The sequence below is a fragment of the Copidosoma floridanum genome, unplaced genomic scaffold (genome assembly GCF_036245765.1).
Source record: "Copidosoma floridanum isolate Cflo_tuat_1 unplaced genomic scaffold, Cflo_Japanese_pri ptg000004l, whole genome shotgun sequence".
Lineage (NCBI taxonomy): Eukaryota > Metazoa > Arthropoda > Insecta > Hymenoptera > Encyrtidae > Copidosoma > Copidosoma floridanum.
Window position 1 is genome coordinate 12,733,943 of NW_028321881.1, and position 27,779 is coordinate 12,761,721.

Genomic DNA, 27,779 nt, shown 5'->3' on the forward strand with positions numbered 1-27,779 from the left:
GTAAAAAATATTGTTTAGAAAAAGATCATTCATGGTTTTATAGGGCTCTATAGTATGGTTCGCAAAAATACGTGGTATTTATAGGGCGAGGCTTAAACAGTTTCTATCATCTAATAACCATGTGAAATAAGGGCACATAGTATAACAATGTTATTAACAAAACAAATCAACGCGCCAAGATCTTTATATTTACTAATAAAAATTTTCAACATTATTTTATCAGATATGACGATAAAACTCGTGGAGAGGGCTGCTAAAGGCAAGAAAAATTGTGTAGGGGTTAGTTCAAAGATATTGAGAGGTGGTGGCGGATCATTTAGAGGGCAGTTGGAGATTCACGTGGAATGCCCACACATTTAACTACATAATTAAGAAAAGCACATGTATAATAATATCCAAATACAGTAAAATAATTCTATTGCAGCATATGATAGGAATACAGGCAATAAATGTAGACAACCAATCTAATCGTTAAGTTTTGTGCCCGTTTAGAATTTTTAGTCAGCTATGTATGCATATCAACCGTGATGTCCGCAATATTCATTCGTGGCATTTCCATTATATAATTCTACAATAAAATTTAATTCTAGCCACTGAGCACCAAACAAATATTCGATTCATTAGATTACAACTAGAAACTTGTACTATACGGTACTTTACTTTCTATACGGTACTTCAAAAACTTTTATAGTTATACATTTAATGGTAAACATTCACTCATGGCTCTAGAAAAAGAAAGAAAAACGGGCAAAAAGTACCCGTATAGTTTGAAGTTTTTATAGATTACGCGACTCTATTCATATGTTGAATATAACTTAAAAATTGTCTCTGTCAAATCCGTAAGGCCTATGGGACTGAGAGATAGGCCTACGGAGAAGTAAATCTGCTGATCTTCGCTCTCATTGATAGTGTCATTTTCGTTCCATATGATGGCGTGCGTATACAAAAGGGCGACTAAAGATATTGTAACAATAGAGATTGTGAGATAAGGGGACAAGTAATCCTCATAAAGTCAACCGACCAAAAAATCTAAGGTGGCCACCAAATAAATTCAGTAGGGCAACAAAGGTGGCCACTTCAGCACTACTATTTTTTCCGTCATTGACTCAAATTATATTTCGTTTGCAATAGTATATGCTCTTTCATTTTTATAAATATCTAACATCAAAAGAAATTTCGTGTCGGTTTGGTCTTCACTACTTCGGCAGCCAACCTCAGACCTATCGTTCACCCGCTCACAATACTATTGTAGACCCACCTTTGGTACTTCACAACGTAACATAACAGAGGAACATGGCATGGATGTCTCTGGCAGATATAACATCTATGCACACGTAAGTTCGTTAATCGCGCTTGACAGCGAGTAATACTCTTGTGCAGCGCATATATAAAGACCAGGTTTAACATTTTTCTTGTGAAAAGTGTCAATATGATCACCAGTGCATGTACAATAGCGCAAAAAAGACTTTAGCAACAATTTCAAACATCTGCTGAATATGTAAGATATGCCTTGTGACTTACACACCATTGACCCATTGACATATACAGCCCTGCCTGGCTTACCTCAACTATAGTATATATCTAGGCTTCCAATGCATTAATGCAGAAGTAACGATGCTGTCGACTACTAGTACACACTAGGGGAAACTCTAAATTCCCTCATACGACTACTACTATTTTTATACTATAAGTTTATGAAATTTAGTTACTCCAAATATTCGTGTTCTTATTAATTTTTTTCTTCTTCAAATAGTATGCAAAAAACATGCAATAACATAAACAAAGATAAGTCTCATTTTTAACTATTTATTGATTGTTGTGCATTAATTATTTTATCAACTATTTGAGTCTTTGACTTTCACTATTTAATAGGTAGACCCGAGAATCTTTATGTCAGTTTTCACGATTAACGACTTTTATCTACCTTACCTGGGATATGTAGATAAGTAGGGTTGCGTTGCTTTGCTCACGTGCTCCAGTCATTTTAATAATGTGCAAAATGTACTTCTATCCTTAGAGATATTGCTTATGTATATATTAGGACTACGAAATATGTAACTTCGAAAAATAATAACTAACTTTGAGCAATTGAAATTTTATTTTTAATTGACAGTCTACCCTAAGGTACTAGTCATAAGCTGCTTACTTCTTTTCGGACAATCTATGTATTCATAAGTTCAAATGAAATGATTATTCAAGGATAACAATAAGTTCAATGACTTCAGTATGAAATTAGAAATGCACGTATTATATATGCATTGGTGACTATCTTTTGCATATATTACCTTACAGGTGTTGGTATGCTGTTCCAGTCTCTTGATACCCCTCCCTTTTCACCCCTTTTAAAGCGAAAAATTTGTTGTATGTAAAGGACGCCGTTCTTAGCACTGCTTTTCCTCTCACAAAAAATTTTCTCTTGTAGTTAACAATTGTTGATAACGTCATTTGAATTTAGAAGAGGATACAGAGAAATATACTTAATGTTTTCAGATACATAAATAATTCAGTACCTGGCATTAAGATCACATTTGAGTTGAAAAAACCTAATATTTTGAACTTTTGGATCTCAAAATAAGAAAAATTATTGTATGAATTAGAAAAAAATATGCACAATTATAGATACCTCGGTTGTGCAGATCTCTACCAGTCTATAAATATTTAAATGATTCTTTGTACACGGACTTTGTCATACCTTTTTTATCAAAGTCATTGTACAGTTTTAAGTTTACCGTGTATGTAGGGCAGTGTATAGAAACAAGTTTCTGGCTGTTATGTGAAAGTATGTGACTGTAAGAGAGAGAATGTATGCTTGGTTAGCTACGCACGACTAAAGATATTTAGCCAAGTGTGTGCAGCAAACTACGTAAGCAGTGAGTCACCATTCAGACTTGTTTCGAGCTGAATGTGCTCTGCTTTCTCACTTTTTTCCATTATTCTTGAGTCGTAACACATTGAATCGCTGAATTTTTAGTATACTTTCTTCCTTATTTGTAACCAAAGTTCATTACGATTTTTCTGTTCCATTTTTTATTTATTCAAGTTTGTATCAAAGGCAATATCACGTTTTTCGATCAGACAACTAGTGTATTGGTGTTAAGAAAATAAACATTGTTTCCTCTGTTAAATCAAACATGAAGAGCAGTCAAATATTATTTATTTCTTAAGTCCATTAAGATTCTAAAAGGCTCAAGTGTTTACTATCCCCCTTTTTGTAGTTTTGAACGAAACAATTTTGAAAAAAATTTAAAGATAAATAGTAAATAATAAAATGAATGATTATTAATAAAAATAGCAAGCAAAACATATTACAAGTTTGCATCTTAATGTAGCGTTGTTTATGGGCGTACGACATCATGGTATCTGTATCAATTGTTGTGGTAACAATTCACATGTATAAAATAAACAAAGATTCATATATCACGGTAAATGTGGTAATTAGGTTGTATTGTTATTATAATTTTTTGATTTGGGTGAATAAAAAAGTCAATTTAATCCTTTACAACAAATTTGTTTGCTTTTTTTGCTATTTCAACTATAATGGACAGGCTGATACTAGTGTATGTTTGGCTACTGTCAAAATCTTTTGTGATACAGTGAAAAAGCAGGAATGTTGGAGAAGTAAACCCTCGATCACAAGTCTAAATCAAATTTTGGTAAATCAAGTATTGCTTATCTATGTAGTGAAGTTTTAATAGTTTGACAATAGTTCAATCTTATGTAGCACTTGCAGTTCAAAAAGAGGCATTACCTTACTAAACCTAGGTGTATTTATTATACTTAAAATATTTTGAAAGCCAGGGTATAAGATCAGATAATGTCACTTGCATATACAGATGATATCGAGTATAACAGTTTGTGTCAATTTTTTTGTATTTCAAAAAAAATGTAGACCTCTTTATTTATCAATTAGTTAAAAGGAGCACATGACACTGTTATTTTTTGAGTTTGCTGCGGTATTTCATGTTTTATCGATCAGTGCCGATAGGTGACCAGAAGCCACAATTATAATTTAGCAACACTAACTGTAACTTAGTTCATAGTTTCTTGTGTTCATAAAATTATGCTAAGTCTCGATAAAAGTATTTATGACGTATGAGTTGTATCTTGAAAGTTGTGTACGTATTAAAAATCAAATTTTTATAATAGCACTCCAGTACTCGTCTAATATTGTGGTGGAAACTAAGTTACTACCAGGCCATGATGTACGATTGCTCCACCTTGGGAACTCTTCAACAGAGTAAACATGGTAAATGGCCACGTAATTAATAAATCTGCGCAAAGTAACTCTAACATATCGTTTCTTTGTATAAGTAGAGGTGATTTTTTAGATATTTAATGATAGATATTTAATGATGATAACTCTGCTGTAAATCACTCAATACAGAAAATAAATACGTATAACACGGAAAACAGAAAAACTAAGATTCTATCATATATTTTTAAATACTGTTTAACGTACCAAGTATAGTGAGAGAGGCATTAATAGAAATTATACCAGCCAAATTTTGTGCTGTACAAGAATAAACTCCGCTGTCAGAAGGCTTGGTATTAACGATAAAAAGAACATCATCTGTAGGCATTTTATGCATGCGGCGCTCACGTGCAGCTGGAAAATCATTACCACCATCCTTTTGCCATGCAATTTGAGGTGTGGGCGACCCTGTTGCTGAACACTCAAGCCTAGCCGTACTGCCAGCCGTTACACGTATATCTTCTGGCTTCTTAAAAAAAGAGGGATACACTGAAACAAAAAAGGCACGATACAACTTATTGTAACGACGATAAGAGCGTATTCTTATTACTGACATAAAAAATACCTTTTGATAAAATTAACATTCTATGATTATTGTAATAATTGTTTGTTTTAAAATTTGATAATTGGTATGGTTAACGATTTTCGTACTAAAGCTTAAAAGCTTGGATATTTTTTCCATGAAAAGGACTTCGAAAAATTATCAAGTACTGAAATAAAAGTAGATGAGTACTAATTAGTAAAAATACGTAGTGTATGATTATTTTCATGCTAGACGTGGACATATTGTTGTGATTGCTTCAGCATGTCTGGTTGTTTTTAACCCTTAAAACCCTCTAAATCTTGATAAGCAAGACTATTAAACCTAATTCTATTAAACCAAATAATGTATGTAATGAGCTTGTTACCCTCAACATCCTTCACTCTCAGGTTTCAACCTTACAGCCCCTAAGACTTCCTTAAATTCTTAGTTAATTTAATACAGTTTGCCAACTTAGTTTTAACTGTAACATTAACTTTTTTTCCCCGTTATTACTACTGAACTAAAACGTTCAATCCTGCATTCCTCTAACCCAACATAAAAACTCCAACAAACCCAACATCGCAGGATTCCAAAGTAATCAAATGTTCATAAGCAAAGTAACACCTTAGCCTATACTTTTATTCTTAAAGCACCTTACTTTCAACCTTAAGTTCAGTGTATTAGTTGGAGTTTTTACTTTATTGACTACCGCACTTTAGTAAATTTTGTATTATTTATCAGTTAGAAAGTTGTTTTTACGTATTATAACGAGAAGATCTGCCAAGCAGGTATTTGTTATGACCAGACTTATTCAGAGTAAGGTCTTAACTGTTTTATTTAAGTGTCATTCGTGGGGTTCTTAGAATTCAGCTCGTAAGCTTTCTTTGTTCTTCTATTTTTTTTATTGAATAAAGATCTTTAATTAAATAATATGGGTAATTAATGTATTTTTTTATTGAAGCAATTTAATAATAATTTGTATTTTTAAATACAATTTAATCAGGTCACTATAACAAGGTTCAACGTAAATTTTATTACTGATATTTTACTTACATCTATCACTGACTATTGCTGCTGGTTCGGAAATTCCTAATGCTTTGTGCTGTAACCGTCAGTATTTCCTTAAACTACACGAACGAGTTCGTGGCCAGTAGGATGTTGCGATTTCTGCTTCTGCTGCTATCACCAGAATCACTTTCGGCGGGCCTGCTTTGCTGTACCTCGCTCTTTAGCGTAGTCCGATACTTTTGATGTTCTCGATACGCACTTGAGTGGCCTCAGCCAACACGTTATGCCTTACGTGTATAAGGTACTCACAAGTCGCGAGAGTCAAGAGTTGACTAAAACTTTAGAGGACAGGTGACAGACGTAAAGAGAGCCCTTTTTTCTCTTAATGGTGCGTTTTTACAGCATCAGAGCGAGTAAAAGAGGCCTTTGGTTGAATAAGGTCAACCAATAAGCGATGTTCTTGCAGACTGCGTTGACAGTTGCATCATGATGTTACATGTTATGATTTTACATTTTAGGAAATAACAATACAACAGAACCAATCGCATTTTCTGACAAGTGCGATTGAGTTTTGGGTCAGTGATGATGAAAGCTCGTATCAGCAATATAAGAACGCCAATTACAAGTTTAATTGTGATAGTAAGTTTACAATTTCGAAATTAATCTTTCTGAGGATTTTACAATCAATGAAGTAATGTGTGAGTTACAAAATTTTAATTAGTATACATATCAAAATTAAACAGTTAATGAGCAAATAACTATTCATTCATACATACATGCATTTTTACAATGAGGCTGGCCATATTCTATGTCAGCATATTATGAAGCACTCACTTTAAAGCTAATACACACACGCGCACACATAAACGACATACAAGCTCCACTCGTCATATTCACAATACGTCTTATCTGAATTTTGATGGACGTATAGTTTTTAGTTATAATATAATTCGTATCAACTCGGGATGTAACAGTATTATTTCAGATTTCTTCCGTATGATTAATCGACTCAAAAAAAATCCTTTCCTGTATTATTTAGTCTAATCTTGATTCATATTCACCTCGCGATCACCGCACCTCCTGATTTCAATACCAAACTTACAACTAAAGATACTACTAAGACGGGCGTGATTTCGACTCTCGTATCATGTAATGGTGTCAAACAGGGGAACAAAAAATGTATAATTGTAAATGGGCTAATTAAGCGGTAAACAGAATCTTGGATCACAATGATTTTTTAGGCCCAAGATAGCTAATGAGCGATGAATCGTAATCAAAGCCAACAAAAATACATACACCTAACTTGTTTGAATATAACCATAACTTGACAAACGTGACCACTTAACTAAACACACGGCAAATGTAACGGCGGGCGGCGCACTCAACAGACAGGACTCACAGGCTCAAAATCACGGAAACGCGACTGACTATATTCCAAGATCAATTATGCATAAGAAAATTATTTAACATTTTTTTATACAAGTCAGCTGGATCCGGGAACAATGTTCGGTTGTATCAATTAAGCAAGCAGGGATTCACACCCACTCTCCTCAATGTCACCCTAGGGCGTCAAGAGCCTCGTTGCGAAGAGAGGGATTGTTACTCACAATTCTCTCGTATTTGACGATCAAGCACTCGACCCCTGAGGATCTCCAGAAAGAACCTTTTAATAGTCCTACAGGAGCAAACACTATATTTATCATTTTCGTCGCATCCATGCATTAAACCTCAAAATCCCAGAATAGGTGACGCCATTTATCGAGATTAACTCGCACCTCTTACGAGGGCACCACACTAATGTATCGCAACAAGAAACTACCTCATACTAGTAATAATAACTTTCAACTTACTATTACCAAAAAAATGAGAAGACCCACGTTCTTTCAATAGTTTTAGAAGTCCTATGCAAATTTCGGATCATTTTAAACATTACTTAATGAGAAAAGTTACATTTCACATAAAAAATAAATAAATTCTTTTTAACTATTGCAAAAAATAACTTTTCTTAATCGATTCGCAATTCCTTATAGCACCAACTTTGCGGGTCTTTTCGTTGTTTCACATGAAAATAAATATTTAATTAATTATTTATAGAAATTTACAAAAGTAAAGTAGTCAATAAAGTAGGAACTCAGCTGATATACTAAATGTCTGTAGGAATTGAACTAATTAAGTAACGAAAGATTTTTAGAATACTCAAACCAATTAAAAAAAGTCTCTTAACTAAATTACTACTACATCTTGACTTTGTTACCACATGGACTCTTAAACTAACGTTTCTGAGCTTGTAAATCTATCAATGAAGTGTAGAACTACGGTAAAATGGTGATGAAACGAAAAAAACTTTAGTTATAGGAATTACAAAGTAGATACAGTTTGATGGAGAAGTCGATATGATTGAAAGATCTGCGACATTTACTACGTTAAAATTAAAAAAAAATATGGAAGAAACCAAGTAAGTAAATTCAGGTGGAGTAGCTTATTGAGTTCAAAATCTTGCAGTACTAAGTAAAGTAGTGATTTGATATTATGTTAGAGGGTTATACGGTTGAAACCTTAGAGTGAAGTGTCATGATAAAAATTGTTTTCTAAATACTTCATTTTACTTTTTTAGACGCTTAGGTAATCAACATTATCTTATAGCAATTTTAAGGATTTTTTTTTGTCAGCTCACAGCCAGACACACTGAAACCTTTTTAGCACCAGACCCTTAGTTAGCATAAAAATATTGTACTTATAGAATGTACTTCATTAATGGGAAACCCTTTAATTTTTGTAATAAATAATAAATACATTTTTTTCAAATGCGTCAGGAATTCTTGGACTATCTAAGACTCTCAGAATGAACCAGCAATCTTGTGATACATCAAATATTCGGTTGTTAAAGGGATGGCATCTCTATAAATTATACAGTTTTTCATAAACATGAATCTTGCAGTTAACCTCACTTGAAAAATAATAATATACCTTATTGCCCCAACTAGTTACAAGTTAAAAAATAAGATTTTTTAAATCTTATTCGCTATTGCACTGAAGAAAAATTAAAAGGCAAGGTAGAAGGCTAAAGTATTCCAGGCACTGAATGGTTCTTAGAGACAGACTTAGACGTTGAATTAAAAATAGTTCGTGATAAACTCGTTAGTATTTAGATAAATATGAATATATGATAGACATATGTACATATGGATCCAAGGGACCCAGTTGACAAGTGTCTGTGTCTGGAATTGTAAAATACGTTTATTCTTCGAAGGAAAAATCCAACTTTAGTAAAGTATTTAGATATTCTATATTATCGGTCGTCACTTGATGAAGATCCGTATCAGATTAAATGGAAAAGTAGACTCATTATTAACAGTCGATCTTCACTTTATTCGTTAAAAACGTGTTAGAGCTGTTTCGGTATCACAGTACCTTCGTCAGACAAATGTACATCAAGACTTAATAATATTGTACAGCGTTCTATCAAGAACATACACGCTGCGCCGTGGTCGACAATCAGATGACAGGGGCTATATACATACATACCTTCATACGTAAACACACAAATGCATACATTTTGTACGTAGTCAATAATACTGGTCGTTTCAAAGCTAAATTAAGTAGAGACGAATTATTCAAATTTAACATATCATTCAATAAGATATTAGAGTCTTTTAATTTATTAATTTCTAGTGCTTCTACACTAAAAAGAAGTTAGGTGAACTGTCTGCTTAACTTTACTGTGTACAGCTTCCCCAGTGGTTGGTGTTGCTGCTCACCGAAGTTGGGTGAACTGCTCACCCAAAGCGCGCGAACAGCAACACCAATAGACAAGAGTTTGGTTAGGTAGACTTTTGGTGCTGCTGCTCGCCCACTTTGGGTGAGCAGTTAACACAACTTGAGTGAGCAGCAACACCAACCACTGGGGGCGCTGTACACAGTAAAGTTGAGCAGACAGTCCACCCAACTATTTTCCAGTGTAATGCATCTAATTTTAATCCTTTGTTAAATGTGTGTGAAATCTTAAAATTGTTATTGTAAATATGATTACATTTAAGAATGTGATTGGCATAACTAGAAGTATCTAGTTGTTTTTCGTAGGCATTTTCGTGTTCCTTGAGTCTGAACTTGAAAGCTCTACCTGTCTGTCCTCTATATTTCTTATCACAAGAACCACAACTAAGTTCGTAAATTCCTGATTTGTTTTCTTTTTCGGTCTGATCTTTATTATTTATGATAATAGTTTGTATAGTTTTATTTGATTTAAAAGCTATGTTTATATTGTACTTCTTCAAGTGCTGTTTAATCTTTTCCGAGAAATTGCCTACGTAAGTAATTACATGATACGGTGCAGTTTCTCTTGTGGACTGAGGGAAAACTTTGCTTATAGCTTTCTTATACTGTATATTTCTAATTACCTTGTCAATAATGTTGTATTTGTAATTCTTTAGTATAGTTCTCAGAGTTTAAAGGTATGGAAAGAAGTCTATGAATATAACTATTGAATGCAGACATTTTTTGCGAGTACGGATGAATAGAATTTTTATGTATTGTAGAATCTGTGTGGGTAGGTTTATGGAAAGTACTATACTCTAGTTGATCATGAATTCTATGTATTGTTAAATCCAAAAAATTATATTGTTGTTTTCTTGTTCCATAGTGAATTCAATATTTTGATGTAATGTATTAATATGTTTGAAAAATAAATTTAGTTGCCTTTTTGTACCAGTCCAACAAAAAAAAAAATATACAGTATAAGAAAGCTATAAGCAAAGTTTTCCCTCAGTCCGCAAGAGAAACTGCACCGTATCATGTAATTACTTACGTAGGCAATTTGTCAGAAAAGATTGAACAGCACTTGAAGAAGTACAATATAAACATAGCTTTTAAATCAAATAAGACTTTACAAACTATCATCAAAAATATTAAAGATCCGACCGAGAAAGAAAACAAATCAGGCATTTACGAACTTAGTTGTGGTTCTTGTGATAAGAAGTATAGAGGACAGACAGGTAGAGCTTTCAAGTTCAGACTCAAGGAACACGAAAATGCCTACAAAAAACAACTAGATACTTCTAGTTGTGCCAATCACATTCTTAAATGTAATCATATTTACAATAACATTTTTAAGATTTTATACACATGTAACAAAGGATTAAAATTAGATGCATTAGAAGCACTAGAAATTAATAAATTAAAAGACTCTAATATCTTATTGAATGATATGTTAAATTTGAATAATTCGCCTCTACTTAATTTAGCTTTGAAATGACCAGTATTATTGACTACATACAAAATGTATGCATTTGTGTGTTTACGTATGAATGTATGAATGTATGTATGTATATAGCCCCTGTTATCTAATTGTCGACCACGGCGCAGCGTGTATGTTCTTGATAGAACGCTGTATAATATTATTAAGTCTTGATGTACATTTGTTTGACGAAGGTACTGTGATACCAAAACAGCTGTAACACGTTTTTAACGAATAAAGTGAAGATCGACAGTACATAATAAGTCTACTTTTTCATTTTATTGAAAGTATTTAGATTTTACGATTACCAATTGCACAAGTATTGACGTATCCTGATGTCCCTATAAAATTACTACCTTCGTTTATCTTTCGTAATTACTATCCTTTTTTTCCAGGAATGTGAGTTTTTCGTGCAAGCCCCTTGAAAAATTCCCTCACACCACTAGGTCATCGATCTTACTGGGTACTATTTACAAGGTGCGATGATTGTCTCAAACACACTCTATTTGTTTTCTAGTTTCATGGAAAGATCTTTTCTATGAAACATCTAATTCGCTGTACCGACCTTTTTCAAACTAATAGTGATTTCACCCAATAAGCTAGCCAAGTGTTGGATTCTATTCGAAAAGGAAGCCCCTACATAAACAAAAAATCAACTATTCATTTTTTAAATCAGATAAGTAGTTCTTCGGCATAACGATACTTATCCTATCAAAGTAACCCAAGAAAAAATCTCGATAAATTTCGACGTGATTCAAATTCAGAACCCTTCGATTTTCTCCAGCTAGGAGACAAGCACGCTGACCACTAAGTCATCGAAGCTCTACTTAATACCCGGCTATAATCGAAAAGAATTTTTCTGAATCAAATTTCTTATTGTAATATTTTTCCTATTGGATCAGGGTATGTCTAAAAATTCTTGAAACCCTAACATGCATAAAAAAAAGAAGTAATTTATTAAAAAATGTTACACTTTTATACGTATTTTTTGCGCATCATTGTCACATTAAATACGTTACCCGATTATTATTCTACCTAATCCATTGGGTTCTCATTTATAAATTTATATTCCAAAAAACCATCTTGTAAACAAATTTTGGTTGGAAAAGTAATTTCTGTTTTTTTTTTTTTCATGTTTTGCAAATCGAATTTATTCCTGTAAATTTTGAACACTAATCAACAACACATGTGCCGTTCTGATCGATGACATTTCACCACTTTTCTGTTAGAATTGTAATTCTATTACTATCTAACTTCTGAGATTTCTACACGGAAAAAGAAATCAAGCATCTGTAGCATGAATACCATCCATATATCGACAGTGTGAGAGAAGTATTGGGTTAAACACATCGGTTCACATAGCAACACTGTGCGATACAGGTATAGACGGTATAAGATGCGCTCAAACGAATGTAGTATGGTCTGCTAGCGTATACACTGTGACACACACGGTCGTAGCGCGTGGAGCCCACGCGCAAAGTGTTTCGTGTGTACTCATACTGATTTTAAATAAAGTTCAAGAAATTATATTTATGTGAGGCTAGTGTGATATCCCCTCATCCAGGTAGGCAGTGCAACAACTTAAGGTATCACCAGACATCATTGTGTAGTAATCATAAGGATTTAAATAAACAGTTATGTGCTGCTTATCACCTGATGGATAAAGCTGAAGCGACGGGAGGTTTCTAAGACGCAGTTATAAATTAGAATAAAACACAATTTTTTGTAGGATACATTTTTATTCTGATATGCAAAGCAGAGATTCTTCAATGCTGAAATTAATATAAAAATAGATATAGAAATAGTAAAAATTGTTCTTGACTACAAAAGAATAAATTTGAAAATTTTACAAAGTGTTAGATATAAAAGTTCTGAGTAATATAAAAATATACGTCTTGTATTAATCAATTTAATGTATACTATCGTTCGAACACTTTAAACAAAAAATTGTTTTAAAATAATCAATGGTTGAAAATTGTTTTTTAGTATGCTATTCCTTAACATTGACTGATAAAATTCATCTTCTTGTAATTGTTATGCGCTATTAATGTGTTTTTTTGACTTTTTTATAGAATTGTTGTTTCTAAAACTTTCAACAACGACACCAGTCAAGCTCTTTTCTTTACCAAAAAAATTAATTCTAATAAGGATGCTGTTAACGGAATACCTGTAAGTAAAATAAAAAGTTGCAATATCCATGAAAATAATTTTTTAAATTATAATAAAACCATTTTGTTAAACTTCTTTTTTTATTCTACAGCAGGGTCCAAAACTGGAACAGCAGGGACGAAAGCAGCAGCAGCAGCAGCAGCAGCAGTGGCAGGTGTATTGTTTTTTTAATTAAAATTGTTAATAAAAAAAATGAGGTTTCATAACTTTTTTTTTTTTTTTTTTTTTTTTTTTTTCACAACCGCAGCCTTAACAGCAACCTCAGCCACAGAAGCAGCAGCAGCCGGACGCGATGCAAATTGGAGAGAATTGGTTGGGAGAACCAATTCTAATGAAGTTAAATAGAGTTGGCGATAACGGTCAACCAATTTTTTTCACTCTTAGATGAGAGGAGTGATATTATTTTATGTGTATTAATAAAATAATCACAAGAAAATATTGATTAGTGTTGATTTTTAATCTCCATTCTCTTATCCAAGAGAGCCAGGGACAAGGCCACGTAGAGATCTGCGTATTTATGATTATCACTACTGCTTACACTTGCAGAGTCAACTTCGTCAGAACTGACTTGTACTTGTGTTACTGGTACTATCTGACTTTAAACTCTAGCGCCTCATGTACATTGTACAAGTCTTTACTGTCAATTATAAAAGCTTTTTTACTCACGTTATCTAGTGACCATTAGGTAAATTATATTTTAAGCAGACATTTCTTGTCAAAGACGCAAAAACTTTTTTCTCTTTCACATATTTTTATCAAGACATCGTACACACCATCAAACACGTACATTATGATTAAAGCTCAACTCAAACGAAAGTGTCTGAGTTTATTTAAGAAATTCAATACCTTTCAAAAAACAACCAAAAAATTAATGCGCACGCGTGTGCACACGCACACATACAAAACTACATTTTACAGAGATTTTTTTAATGTTAAGCAAGTGCTTGCTTAAACTTGTTATGAAAATAATACCCCTTGTATCACTCGAACTTACACATTTCTAATGTTCGAAAATTATTGCGTGTATGTGGGCCTCGTATTACTTGATGCAACCGCTCTTGCTAAGAAAAAAAATATTTTGCTGGTACATTATTTGCCTTCGTAAGAAGCGGTGAATAATCAGTCACGGCTAATGCATGCATGCATGCATATAGATAAGAAATGATAGATGTATTCATTGGCAAAGTACTGTGCCGAAAATGAGTCGGCTAGTTTTGGGGCAGTTCAAAGAAATACGCAATATGCTTTTGGTATTAAAACAGTATATATTCTTTCTTTAACAACTCGATAAGTACACAAGCTCTTGAGAAGAAAAAATGTGATGCTGGTGTATTATACCCCTAAACTATGAGAGAAAAAGTCATAAGCTACGACTGATGGTGCACTTGCGCCCATGTATGTGTGTGCGTGTGCGTGTGCGTGTGTGTGTGTGTGTGTGCAACACATGGGATCACTCCCTTTGTTGGTCGCAGCTAAACGGGATACGCGATCCGCTTTTCCCAATGAAAGGTTGTCTCCAACAACTGGATACGCCTGCTCTTGAGAAAAACAAAAAAAAAATAACGATTACGCTGAGACTCCTAAAACAATTAGCGGAAGAAGAAATTAAAATCCGCTGATAAGAAATACACGTTCGTGCTTGATCATCTATCTGTCACGCTGTACGTAGGGCTTGTCACCTACACCTTTCGGACCCATCCTGAGGACGTCTCTCCCCCCACCACCACCTCTCCTCCACCGCCTCTTCTCCACCCACAGCTATAGCTGGAGCCTCTCCCCCCACCACTACCTCAGGGGGGGAGCTGGGGTGGTGCCAGAACTGTTATGGTTCACCTACTCAGGACATTAGTCTCTTCGATGCATCTTGCATTTGGAAAAAGATGCACTTGTACAACGAGTATGCATGGAAAAACTACTTCGTACGATTCTTTTGTACATCCTGCTATCACTCCAGCCTACTGCTACTAGTTAACTACCACATGCACATATAGTGGAGTGAATGTGGATGCGATAGATGGAATATTTATATAGAAAGTAGTATCGAAGAGACATATGTTCTGCTATATAGGGAACCCTATGTGCTAAATCTACATTTTGGAACATCTTGTGACACGTCAAATCATAAAATAATTGTTGGCCATAAGGAACGGTTGAATTGCAGTTCCTTTCGTGTTATTTACGAAAAGGGCTATTTTTTATAGCTGTTAAGATTTGAAACTACCTCAAAATACATGTTAAAAACAATTTTTTTTCTCTTATCTCACAACTCTATTACCAGAGCAACAAAGTCCTCTGCATTTTTTATTGCCACAAAAAAACAAAAATATTTTCTACTCATTTTAAAACCTGAATTTAGATGTTTGAAGATTTAAGAGATTACTGTGAAGGTAAAATGAAAAGCTAATCTCTCACGTAATGGATTCTTTATTTGTCGATTTTGAGGCTGCTGTTCCAATCTCGATAAATTTACTGCGTCAGTTTCTTGACGCCTAAAATTGTATTCATAAGATACATTTGAAGTATTCCTTCCAATGCACCCTCTTGCGACTTTTGTGATCCCTTAAGGCTATTTTCTGTTAACTTTGTCAAGTTCTAATATATTTGTTGGCAAGGTAGTTCAACGTCCGATTGCCCTAAAAAAGAACGGTGAACTTCTTAAGTAAACTCTTTTTTGACTGAAGTTTACAGCAATTGTGATCGACTGGAAACCTCAGCGTGATCTTTTCTGGCCCGCTGATGAGGGCCCAGACTGATGAGGAGAAAAATTACAAAGTCCGAAGCATTGGGGCTGGTTTTAGTGCTCTTTTTTAACGTCTCCTGGTATAACGTCGAAGACGAAAAAGGCCAGTGGTAAAATTTCTAGTTATTGCTTATTATTATTCTTGATGATTGAGAGCCAGCTATTGGTAGCTTGACTCTTACCCTTGAAGTCTGTGTACGGAGACCGTCCATAAGGGAGATACGCCAATGACCAAAATATATTTCATCTTCAGGTCGTTCCCCGGATAACCAACCGCTCATCGTTAGTCGGGAAAGTGGGCCTGGAGAATACCTTCTCTGTATAGGTATGTCGTTGGAACGACCACTAAGAAGTTGGCAGTTGTGGCTGTCGGTACTCTTCAAGGCTGTCTTTCCTGGCTTACATTTGTAGTAAAAAAATTCTTTGACGGTACCAGGCCAGATGGTGGTACGGCCACATAACTCTGAAGTTTTGGAGCAGGATGTGCTCTGGCTAGACACGTCTCGTGGTATTCCGCCGGGGACGTTATCGGTTAAATTTTTTATTGATGGCACTCATCAATCCTAGAAGTTCAGGGTGAAAGTAAGCTTAGATCACTTGCCCATCGGAGAAGAGCGTCATCGGTAACCGGGGTACCTAGCTGCACGACTATCATCTACATTCTCGATGCAGCTCGATCACCTGCCAGTAGACGATTGCAGTAATACTCGCGACGCTCCGGCCTATTACAACCACACTTATTTAATGCTGTTGCAGGTAGCTTCGATTTTATGTCAACGCCACCTAGTGGATTCTACTGAACTAAAGTGAAAAGCTGGCGTATTTTTTCAATACTTTGAGCTTATTTATTGCTATTGTTATTAAATTTTTCAAGATAAAAATTTTACTAAGACCATCTAGGAAGTATCAAGAATCGGTATGCAAAATTTCAGCAAAATCGATTCAGTAGTTTTTGCGGTTAGCGATCACAACGGTAGTAGCGACTTTACTTTATATATTAGTAAGACTTCAAAAATTTGATTTAGATTTGGTTCAAGATTAAGTTCTTCTAATATTTTATTACGATTCACAGGACCTTTAGATTCAGGGCATTAAGAGATTTTAAAGGTCGAAAATAATATGCAAGACGATAAAAAACAAAATTAACACACAATTTTTACCGCATGTTGAAGTGAAAAACAATCATCATAGTTTATATATCCTAAACCAAAGTTACAACAGTAAAAAAATAAAATCAAAAAACAACGATGCTTACACAATACATTATAATTTAATTGAAAATATTACATAAAAATGATCCCATTTAGAAACAGCTCAGAACATGAATAATATTATAAAAAAGAACACGGTTCAAGATATAAATAGTTTATTTCGTTCTTTTTTTTTTCGTACAATAGTCAAAATTTGCATATGAATGTCCAAAAAATAGTTGAAGAAAACGTTGTTAATAATTGTTAAAGTTATGAGAAATTTTTAAAACATAATAACTGTTATATAAATATTTTCAACTGTACCGTGTATCACAATATAATATCAACATCTAATTTTTCAGGCAGTGAAATAGAAATTAAAAGTTTTTCAGGCTCATATAATTGTTTACAAGAGTTTATAATAAAAAAACGAATACTTTTTCTGATTTTGGTAATAAGATTAGTCAGTTTTAATTAATATTATCATTTTCTGAAAATCAGACATTTGACTATTATGATATTATCGATAAAAAAATGAGAATATCAAAAAATTAATTGAAAAAATGAATGAAAAATACACTCTTTAATGAAAAAATTTAAACGAAATTGCAAATGATGGATCACAAATAAAAAAAATTTTTTTTTTATATTCATAATATCGGTATAAATCACAACACAATTAAAAATTCAAAGATTAAAACGTGTTTTTTTAGAGAAATGACAATAATATGCCAAAATACAATAATTGTTGTCAAAATGGAAAAACAGTTTTACCATAGTTAAAAAAATATAATAAAAAATTAAAACAGTTGTTACTACGCGACTTTAATGTTGGACATTTGATACAATATTGTAACAACAGCTTTTGTTTCGCTACCTTAACGCAAAAGTTTTTTATAAAAGAAAAAAGGCTATACATAATTCAAAAATACAAGGACAAGTTTTTCACATTACCTCAAATACGCTAAAATTTAAGAATAAAGAAGCGACGTGTAGTCAAATTTATATTTACGATAATGTGACTGCTATAAAAAAAAAGATTAGACGAAAATTCGAATTTGATTGAAAAACGTCTAAAAACTTTGACAGAAATTCTCAGTGAAAATACTTATGCCAAAAATTACAAACATTTATTTCAACTTTCTAACCAAAAAAAAACTTCTAAATTGTAAAATATACTTTCTCAGAAAGACCAATAAATTACAACACCGTTACAATAAACCAGTCTCTTCTGAATATGGAGCAATTATGGTGTCGAAATCCGGTATTCTAGAACGATTTGACCTATGTATTTACCTTGTGATGTACCAATACACACATATCTAAACAAATCATCGCAACACGTTGATTCTATGGTATTTTCTTTATTATTAAAACTAACAATTCAACGATATTATTTGTACAAGTTATCTTACAGATTGAATAATAACAATTTTAATCTTCCATTATTGGTGGAAAAATTAATTCAACAATTTTTTTTTCACGTATACAACATGATAAATTTTTTTAGAAATAATTAAAAGCAGTTATGAATAGAGTGTTATCAAGGATTACTAGATTATTTTTATATTAATACATCAAATATTTCAAAGAAATTTGAAGATAAACGGAAAATAGGAGATTTTTTTATTTTACCAGCAACTTACGTTGGCGGTCCTCGATATATGCAACAACATTATCAAGATGCAATGGCTATAAAGAGAAAATGTAGTAAACCAGATTTATTTATGAGAGTTACTTGTAACCAAAAATGGGAAAAGATGAGGATTGTTTTACAAAATTTTCCGAAAGGAATAATTTTAAACGATATACCAATCATCACTGACGGATTATTTTATTCAAAATTACAATTAATTTTAAATGACAGAAATTAAAAAAAAAAGTTTTGGTAACACCATTGCATATATTAATACCATGGAATTCAAAAAAGAGGTTTGCCACATGCTCACATTATAGTAACGCTTCATCCAAACAACAAATTGTATACTATTGAAAACGCAGATCAATACAATTCTGCTGAAATACCAACGCATAACGAAATTTAAAAAAAACTTGTGATTAAACATATACTACATGGTCCTTAGACTGCAAAAAGTCCTTGTTTTAAAAAAAAATCAGATGGTTGCAAAAAAAATTTCCAAAACCTTTTAATAATAATACTACATCTGCGGTTAATAGTTATCCACATCACAAAAGATGAAATAGTAGTTTAGATGAAATTGTTTTCAAAATTAAAAATTGCAATACGAAAATTTTAGTTAATAATTTTATGGTAGTTCCATACAACAGATATTTGTTGAAAAATATTAGTGTAACGTAAACGTTGAATACTGTGCTTCAATTAAGAGCATAAAGTACATTTATAATTGTATACATAACGATAAATCGATGCAGTGATAAAGTATAGGCAAAAATGAAAAAAATTGATTCAAATGATAATGATGAATGTAATGAAATTTTTGATGAAATTACACAATTCGTTGACGGTACATATTTAAGTCCAATGAAAGCAGTATGGTGAATACAAGAGTTTCCACTTACGGGCAGGAGTCATACTGTAATATGATTAGCAGTTGACATTGAAAATCTACAAAAAATAATTTTTGAAAAAAACGATATTGACCAAGCATTTTTAAACTGGAAAACAACACTACTTGGTTTGATTTGAATGAAATAGACGAATTTGCAAAAACTATTAAATACGTTAAAATTTCACAATATTACATTTTTGATAATAAAACTAAATCATGGAAAAAACGTAAAAATAATGAAACAAATGTTGCAGTAGGAAGACTGAATATTAAATCTTCAAAAGATCAAAACTGTTTTTTTAAAACTAATTTGAAATCATGCTAAAGGTGCAACATTGTTCGAAGATTTGCGAGATTTTAAAGAAATTCTGCATAATAACTATAATGATACAGCAATTAACATGAGATCAATAGAACATAATTTTAAAATTTTTAAAATTTTTAATGAAGCCTGAAAAATTATGTTACCTTTGCAATCAAGAAAATTTTTTGCGTGGTTCCTTTTGACAGAAAATATCTAATGTCAAAAGAAATCTATTGAATATTCTATATAATCAACTGAATAATGACCAAAAATATATTTTTAAAACGATTCGTCTGAATTCCAAACAAATAGATGGTCCAAGAGGTTCTAGTAAAACGTTTTTGTATAAAACCATAATTTGTTTCTGTAATTCTCAGAAAAAAAAGAATTTCTATAGCTTGGACTGGAATTGCTTCTGTTTTGTTACCAAGAGGTATGACAAGTTACAGAACTTTTAGACTACCTTTAAATTTAAAAAAACATTGAAACAGCATTTTTAGAACATGAATCTGACAAAAAAAGATTAAGGGAAGTAGATGTTATAATATGCGATGAAACGTCAATGATTCCAAGGAAAGCTTTAAAAATAGTAGTTAAAACGTTAAAAGATTTGTGTGATAATGATTTACTTTTTGAAGGAAAGACTATATTATTAGACGAAGATTTCAGATAAATTTCACTGGTCTTAAAAAATAGCTTTAGATCAGCTATTATAGAAGAAACAATAAAATACTCTTAATTTTAGAAACTATTCAGTATTTTTAAATTGAAAAAGAAATCAGGAAAAATTTTTTTCGTTTGTATTAGATATAGGAGAAGGTAAAACTGATTCGCTTACAGTACCATACGAATGGGAAATAAAAGACATTTGCAGTAAAATTTTTGACAAACAAAATATTTTTCTATAAACCAAGTTATTTTATCATCACATAACGCATGCAGTCAATAACTAAACAATGAAATACTAATCAGTATGGAAGGAACTGGCACGCCATACAAAAGTATTGATTATGCAACAGCAAAAGGAACAGATGAATCTGACGACAAGATGTAGTTCAATTTTCAAGTAGGAGTTTTAAATGCAATATATAAAGGCTTACCACCTCAGGAGTTAAAATTAAAATAAATTAAGCAGTAATGTTGATAAAAAATTTAAGTATAACAGACGGATTACGTACGGAACTCGTTTACGCATAAAAAAATTATTTAAGTATAATATTGAAGCTAAAATTGTTACAGGTTAAAACAAAAGATAAATAGTATTTATACCTAGAATTACTCTAAATACTAAGGATTATTCTTGTTTACCGTTTATTTTACATTAAAACAATTTCCATTGATTTTGGCTTTTTCTATGATAATAAATAAATCACAGGGCCAAAGTTTCAATTCTGTAGGATTACATATCAAAAAATCTTTATTTTTCCATGTCGAATTATATGTAGCTTTGTGCTGATGCACAAATCCGAAGAATATTTCCATTTAGAATGATTCTGAAGATGAATTGAAAATACAAAATATTGTCTGGCAGAAAATTTTTCACATCTAACAATATATACGTGATAAATTTCGACGTCGTCATCATACCTTCGTATCAAACATCCGTGGATTCAAAAAAGTATTATTGACATATAAATATGTATTATGAAGCACATTATAGCTTTAAAATATTCAAAACTATTTTATTTTCAGAACTCAAGATTTTAAACGTAATTTTTGTGTTTTAAGATTTAAAGATTACTCTTTAGTAACCAAACATATAAAAGTTCATACAAAAGAATGTTATACATGTCAACATTGCGGAGAAAAAATCAAACATAAAAAAATTTCACAAAATACTTGAACGAGCATAAATTTGAAAAAATCTATTCATGTGACACTTGTAACAACAGTTACAAAAGAGTTTATCACTTAAAAAAGCACCGCTTAATGCACGAAACAGTCATCAACTAAAATATTTGTCGACATTCTAGAAGAGGATTTTTAAGAAAAAATGCTCTACAAAGACATTTAAACTTACACAAAATTAAACAAGTAATCAGTTTAAAAAATGCATTTAACTGTTTCAAAATCTAAACATACATATAGTATTTAAATTACCTGAGTGATTTATATACTATATTATTTTCAGATAACATGGTCTCAATTTTGGGGAAACGTGGGGCAGGGTGGGGAAGCAAATCTTAAAAAACAGTGAAAACAACTATGTATATATACTAGTGGGGCTCACGCCCCCTTGCGCGCACTGCGCGCCAAGCCCCCAACTTTTGAATATTCTATGAGAAATACATTTTTACAATATTTGGGTATTTATTCTTATTTATTCTCAACTTTTTTATTTTTCAAATTTAAAAAACTTATTTTAAATAAATTACGTGGGGCTACATCGTTTGAAGACGTTAAAAAACATAATGGAATAACATATAGAAATTTCGGGGAGACTGCAATTGCAATGGGTTTAATAGAACATGATTCTGGAATCGACAATATTTTTGAAGAAGCCATAACAATTATATTTCCATACCAGATAAGACAATTTTTTGCTTGGTTTTTGATTTCAGAAAACATTCAAAGAGATAAAATATGGAATACATATAAAAAATATTTTACGAAAGACTTCGTTAATGATAATAATAATTGTGCTCTTCTATATATTAATCAAATTTTAGTATCGGAAGGTAAATCATGTGAGTCTTTTAGCTTACCGACACCAACCATTAGCAACTATATAAATAATTGCGATATTGAAAAAATATCTTTTAGTAAAAAAATGTTCGATATAATATACACTAATTTAAATAAAGATCAAAGAAAAAATTTTAAAACTATTTGTGAACAAGATGAAAAAGTATATTTCATAGATGGTCCTGGTTGATCCGGAAAAACCTACTTATATAAGACACTCATTTATTATTTTATTTCTAGAGGTAAAAATATTTTGTCAATGGCTTGGACAGAAATTGCATCTGTATTACTACCAAAAGGTATGACCAGTCATAAAACTTTTCGTTTACCTCTAGACTTAGATAATATTGAAAGTGTATTTTTAGAATTTGAAACTGAAAAAAAAATTAAGGGAAGTTGATTTAATAATATGGGACGAGGCTTCTTTGATTCCGAAAAAAGCTCTAGAAATCGTTGTTAGAACGTTGAGAGACTTGTGTAATACAAAACTTTGCTTTGGTAATAAATTAAAAGTATTAGGAGGAGGAGTTTGACAAATCCTTCCAGTTATAAAAAACGATAATAAAACTATAAGAATAGAAGAAACTATTTAATCATCTTTTTTATGGAACTTCTTCAAAATTTTAAGATTACAAAATAATATCCGTTCAAGTAATAACGAATTTTCAAAAATATTGTTAAGAATTGGAGAAGGGGACATAGAAACATCTAATATTCCTTTTCATTTATTTTTTTTCATGTATAGGTAAAATTTATGATTTAATAATACATATCATGAATGTATATCGTGTTCATCTATTGTACCAATTTCAGCATTAATTTAAAACAGAATAAAAATGGACGTAAGTCTTCGTGGTTCAATTAGGCTTTATAAGATGACTCATAAAGTGATGCGAAACTTTCATTGTTTATATTTATGATACTTTAAATTTAACTTAAGTTTATGTACTTAAAAAGAAGAATTGTTGATTAAAGGACTATATAAGTGATGATGATATAATAATTATGCCATAAAAAAATTCGTGGAGGTCGGTGGGAGGGCCGTAGAGGGTAGGTAGGGGGATGTGGGATGTTTTGAGAAAAAATACTATACAATATTTCCATGTGATTTGGTAGGAATGTGGTAATAGACTTTAACACATTGACAGGGCTAGCAAAATGCAACGTTACAAAATGCTAACAAAAAAAGTCAGCCCACCAAAAACTTTATGCTAACAAAGGAACCAAGGGATCCAATAAGTTAAAATACAATTAATGGTATTTAAGTTTAGTTAATTATAGTATTGTGCACTAACCTGTAACTATCTGATTAAATATTAAATTACATACATTGTTATTATCCAATAAAGTCATACGTGGTTGTACCCCCTGGCTTGAATAAAGACTTATACTATACTTCTATACTATACATGTAATATTTTGTGGTGGTCGGTGGGGGGGGGGAGCGGTGAGAGGCCATGAAAAAATGCGTGGGGGGTCGGTGGGGGGTTTTGAAAAAAACTACGATATGTTAAAATAAGCAAGAAAAGAACAGATTTTCACCTTATTTTGTCGGGGTTTGGTGGGGGGAAAATGGAGGGCGGTGCGGGGTTTGTGTGGAATGTTTTACTGAGTTAACTATATAATATAGAAAGATATATATATATATATATATATATATATATAAAGGTATATATCTGTGTACAAGGGTTATAAAGGTATATATCTGTGTACAAGGGTTTATGGAGCCCTTTCACAGTTATATATCGGTCTATGGAGCCCGAATTGGTTTAAGGAGCCCGGGCTCCATAAAATATTATTATACCCAGGCTTATGGAGCCCGGGCTCCATAAAAATATCGATCGTATATGTCATACAGAATTATGGAGCCCGGGCTCCTTTAACTTAAGAGTTTTATATAAAATTTAAGATTATGGAGCCCGGGCTCTATAAGAACTACATTGACGTATTATTTAACATTATTAGAGTACAGACATCTTAACAATCTTTTATTTACTAAAAATACTTCATTAAAACAGAGCACAGTAAATAGTTTAAACTAATATAACGTAATAACGTATTTGCCTATCAGTGATAAATGTTTGTAAAAAATAAAAAGTTTCTAAGTGAAAGTAAAAAGTAGTTCGTAAGTATGACATAAAGAAAACGGTTTAACACTTTTTACAAAAATAAGTTGATATTCTTATAGTAGTAATAGTTAGTTTAGGATTAACTTTCAAGATATTTAATGTTTAAAACTAATAATATCAGATTTAAAGTATAAAATATCTGTTTAAAAAATAGTAAATAGGTATGAGAAAAAATTATAGTAAAAGAATAAAAATAATCTCATTCCAATTTACACAAGTGGATAGTAGTATGCAAAAACTTCTTATAAGATTTTTGAGAACAGTAAATATAATATTGTCTATTAATAAATGTAAAATACTCTAGTCATTATTCTAAAGTAAAACTACTAATTTATTTTGAAAAAATCTGCCAACATCTTCCGAGTCGCAAAAAGATGGTATAAAGACATTCATATTATTTTTCATGCTAATATTGTATGCAGCTATTAATAATTTGATATTAAATTTTGCTATAACTGATAAGTTTTGTGTGACTGAATGGGAAGCAACGAATAAACTATCTGAAACCCTATTACACGATGTATCAAAACGTATTTATTCACAGAACGTAATATTGCAAAAAGTCACTCTTATCGTTATACATGTAAATTTCTTCTGATCCTGTAAAATTTATAAGAAAAAATAAGACATAATATAATTACGTTTATCAGTAAATGTTAAATTTTCTTATTATTATTAATTTAGCTTTAAAAAATCTGTCAACATCTTTTGAACTACGAAAAGGGGGTCTGGAGAAAATCATTTATTTTTTTAAATTGAATATTAATGGAAACTTTTCTAACTTCAAGATAAACAAAATTAATTTTAATTATAATTATAGGATTTGTTATTACTCGCAAACTTGCTAATATCAAAAAAAATTGAAGTTTAGTTAACATAAAACGAAATTTCTCTTCCTCAAAACTAAAAAATGTATTTTATTTTTTATAGGAACTCTGTATGCAGAGGTCGAAGCACAACAAATTTTAATCGTCATATGTATATCAAGATTATTTATATGAAACTATATAAACAAAGGTAGAGGGTGTTTGATTTCTGCTGTTTATTGCTCTGTTTTCTAATAAAAATTGTATGCTTTCTACTCTACTTTCAAGAGATCATATTAACGAGGGTATCTTTAACACTGTAAACGGTGATCAGCGCTAAGATGACTTAAGAAAGTTTCAAAAGTAAATAATAAACGGTAAAACCCTTTTTACAACTTACTTCGTTTGTCAAATAAGGCACGTGTTTTCATACCATAGGGTAAAAAACGTATGGCTTATCGATATACATAAAAGTTTTTCTTGATCTTGCAAATCATAATAAAGAAATAAAAAAAATGTACATCTGTTTATCAATAAACATAAGACTTAATAGTCGAAATACTTGCGTGAAGCTAATTATTTCATTCAAAAAATGCTGCCAAGATAATTTAAGTTGCAAAAAGGTGGTATAAAATGATTTATATTATTTCCATACTAATATGGTTAGTTTATTATTACAAACTTAATATTAAATTCTGATATTAGTCGTTTTAATTATATAACTTTACGGTACGCATCAAATAAATGATATAAAACGCTAGATGAGATGTTTAAAGAAGCATTTTTCCACACAACGTTAAGTCACGAAAGGCCTGTCTTATCGTTTTATAAAGATATTTTTTAAACCTGGAAGATTAATGAGAGAAAAAAAATAAGATTTGTATACTCTTGATAATGAATTTCAGATATTCTGTTAATTATATTTGAGTAAAACAAAAAATTTATAGTGACAAAATCTGCCATCGAATTTTGGGTCGCAAAAAGGTGGTTTTATAAAAATTTAAGAATTTTTAAGTTAAATATTTTTATCAGCTATTTCCCTCTCTTTCATAAACGTTACCAAATACATACCAAAATATATTTAATTATATTAAACGAATAATTTAGCAAATAAATTTTCGTTACCCAACTTTACAGTTGGCTTGAATTGTTTAATAAGGCTAATATTTACGTACCGCAGGGTCAAACATCAATTGTCTTATTAAAACTTTAAATTTTGTTCATATCACGTGAAAGTTATAAAAAAATAGTAATGATATATTAATATGTAATATACTAATTCGTACAATGTAGAAACTTCCAAACATAAGTATTAAGTAAAACTAAAAATTTAATTTCATAAAATACGCCAATATCTTTTGGATCGCAAAAAGGTGGTACAAAGAGAATCATACTAGAATCATACTAGTATTGTTGATATTTATTGAAAACTTAATATTAAATTATGCTATTATTAGTTATCATCATATGACTAAAGAGTATGCATCCCATAAATAATCTCAAACACTAACATACGATGTATAAAAATGCATTTTTCCAAAAAACGTTAGGTCGCATAAGGCCTGTCTTATCGTTTCATAGATATTTTCTGACCATCTGAAATGTATGACAAAAAAAAATTATACATCATTATTATTATATATTAAATGTTCTGTTAATAATTCTTGAGTGAAACAAATAATTTTTTTTTTTAATTCTACCAGTGTTTTTCGGGTAACGGAAACGCGTTTTTATAAATATTTGAACATTTTCAGAGTTAAATATTCATATCAGCTATTTAACTTTCTCTTATTACCGTTGTTGAATGGATGTTAAAAACAATTTTATTAAAATATACAAATCATTCTACAAAAAACAATTAAATGGCTAACTTGAGTTGTTCAATGAGGCTGACATTAACATACCTTTGGGTCGAAAAGAGTTAGTCTTATTAAAACATAAAACTTGTTTTCGATCCTGTAGTATTAACAAAAAAATATAAATAATGTAGAAATATGTTTATTCATACATAAAAAAAACTTTCAAACATACTTATTAACTAGAACTAGAAATTTAGTTTTCAATAATCTGCTAATTTTTTATGGGTCGCAAAAAGGTAGTAAAAAGAGAATAAAATTTTTTTTACATTAATATTGTTAGTAATTATTAAGAATTAAAAGTAGAATAGGGATATTACTATTCATTACTATATGACTAAAAAATACGCAAA

General features: G+C 31.3%; 1 protein-coding gene across 2 annotated transcripts in view; it reads right to left on the minus strand.

The window, feature by feature from the left end:
* LOC106635898 (uncharacterized) overlaps positions 1 to 27,779 on the minus strand; it is a 606,704-nt gene that overhangs the window by 170,151 nt on the left and 408,774 nt on the right. For both annotated transcript variants that reach the window (XM_014348085.2, XM_014348086.2), the window contains exon 12: positions 4,460 to 4,741. In XM_014348085.2, coding sequence (XP_014203571.2) covers positions 4,460 to 4,741 — 282 coding nt within the window. The remainder of the gene's footprint in view (positions 1 to 4,459; positions 4,742 to 27,779) is intronic.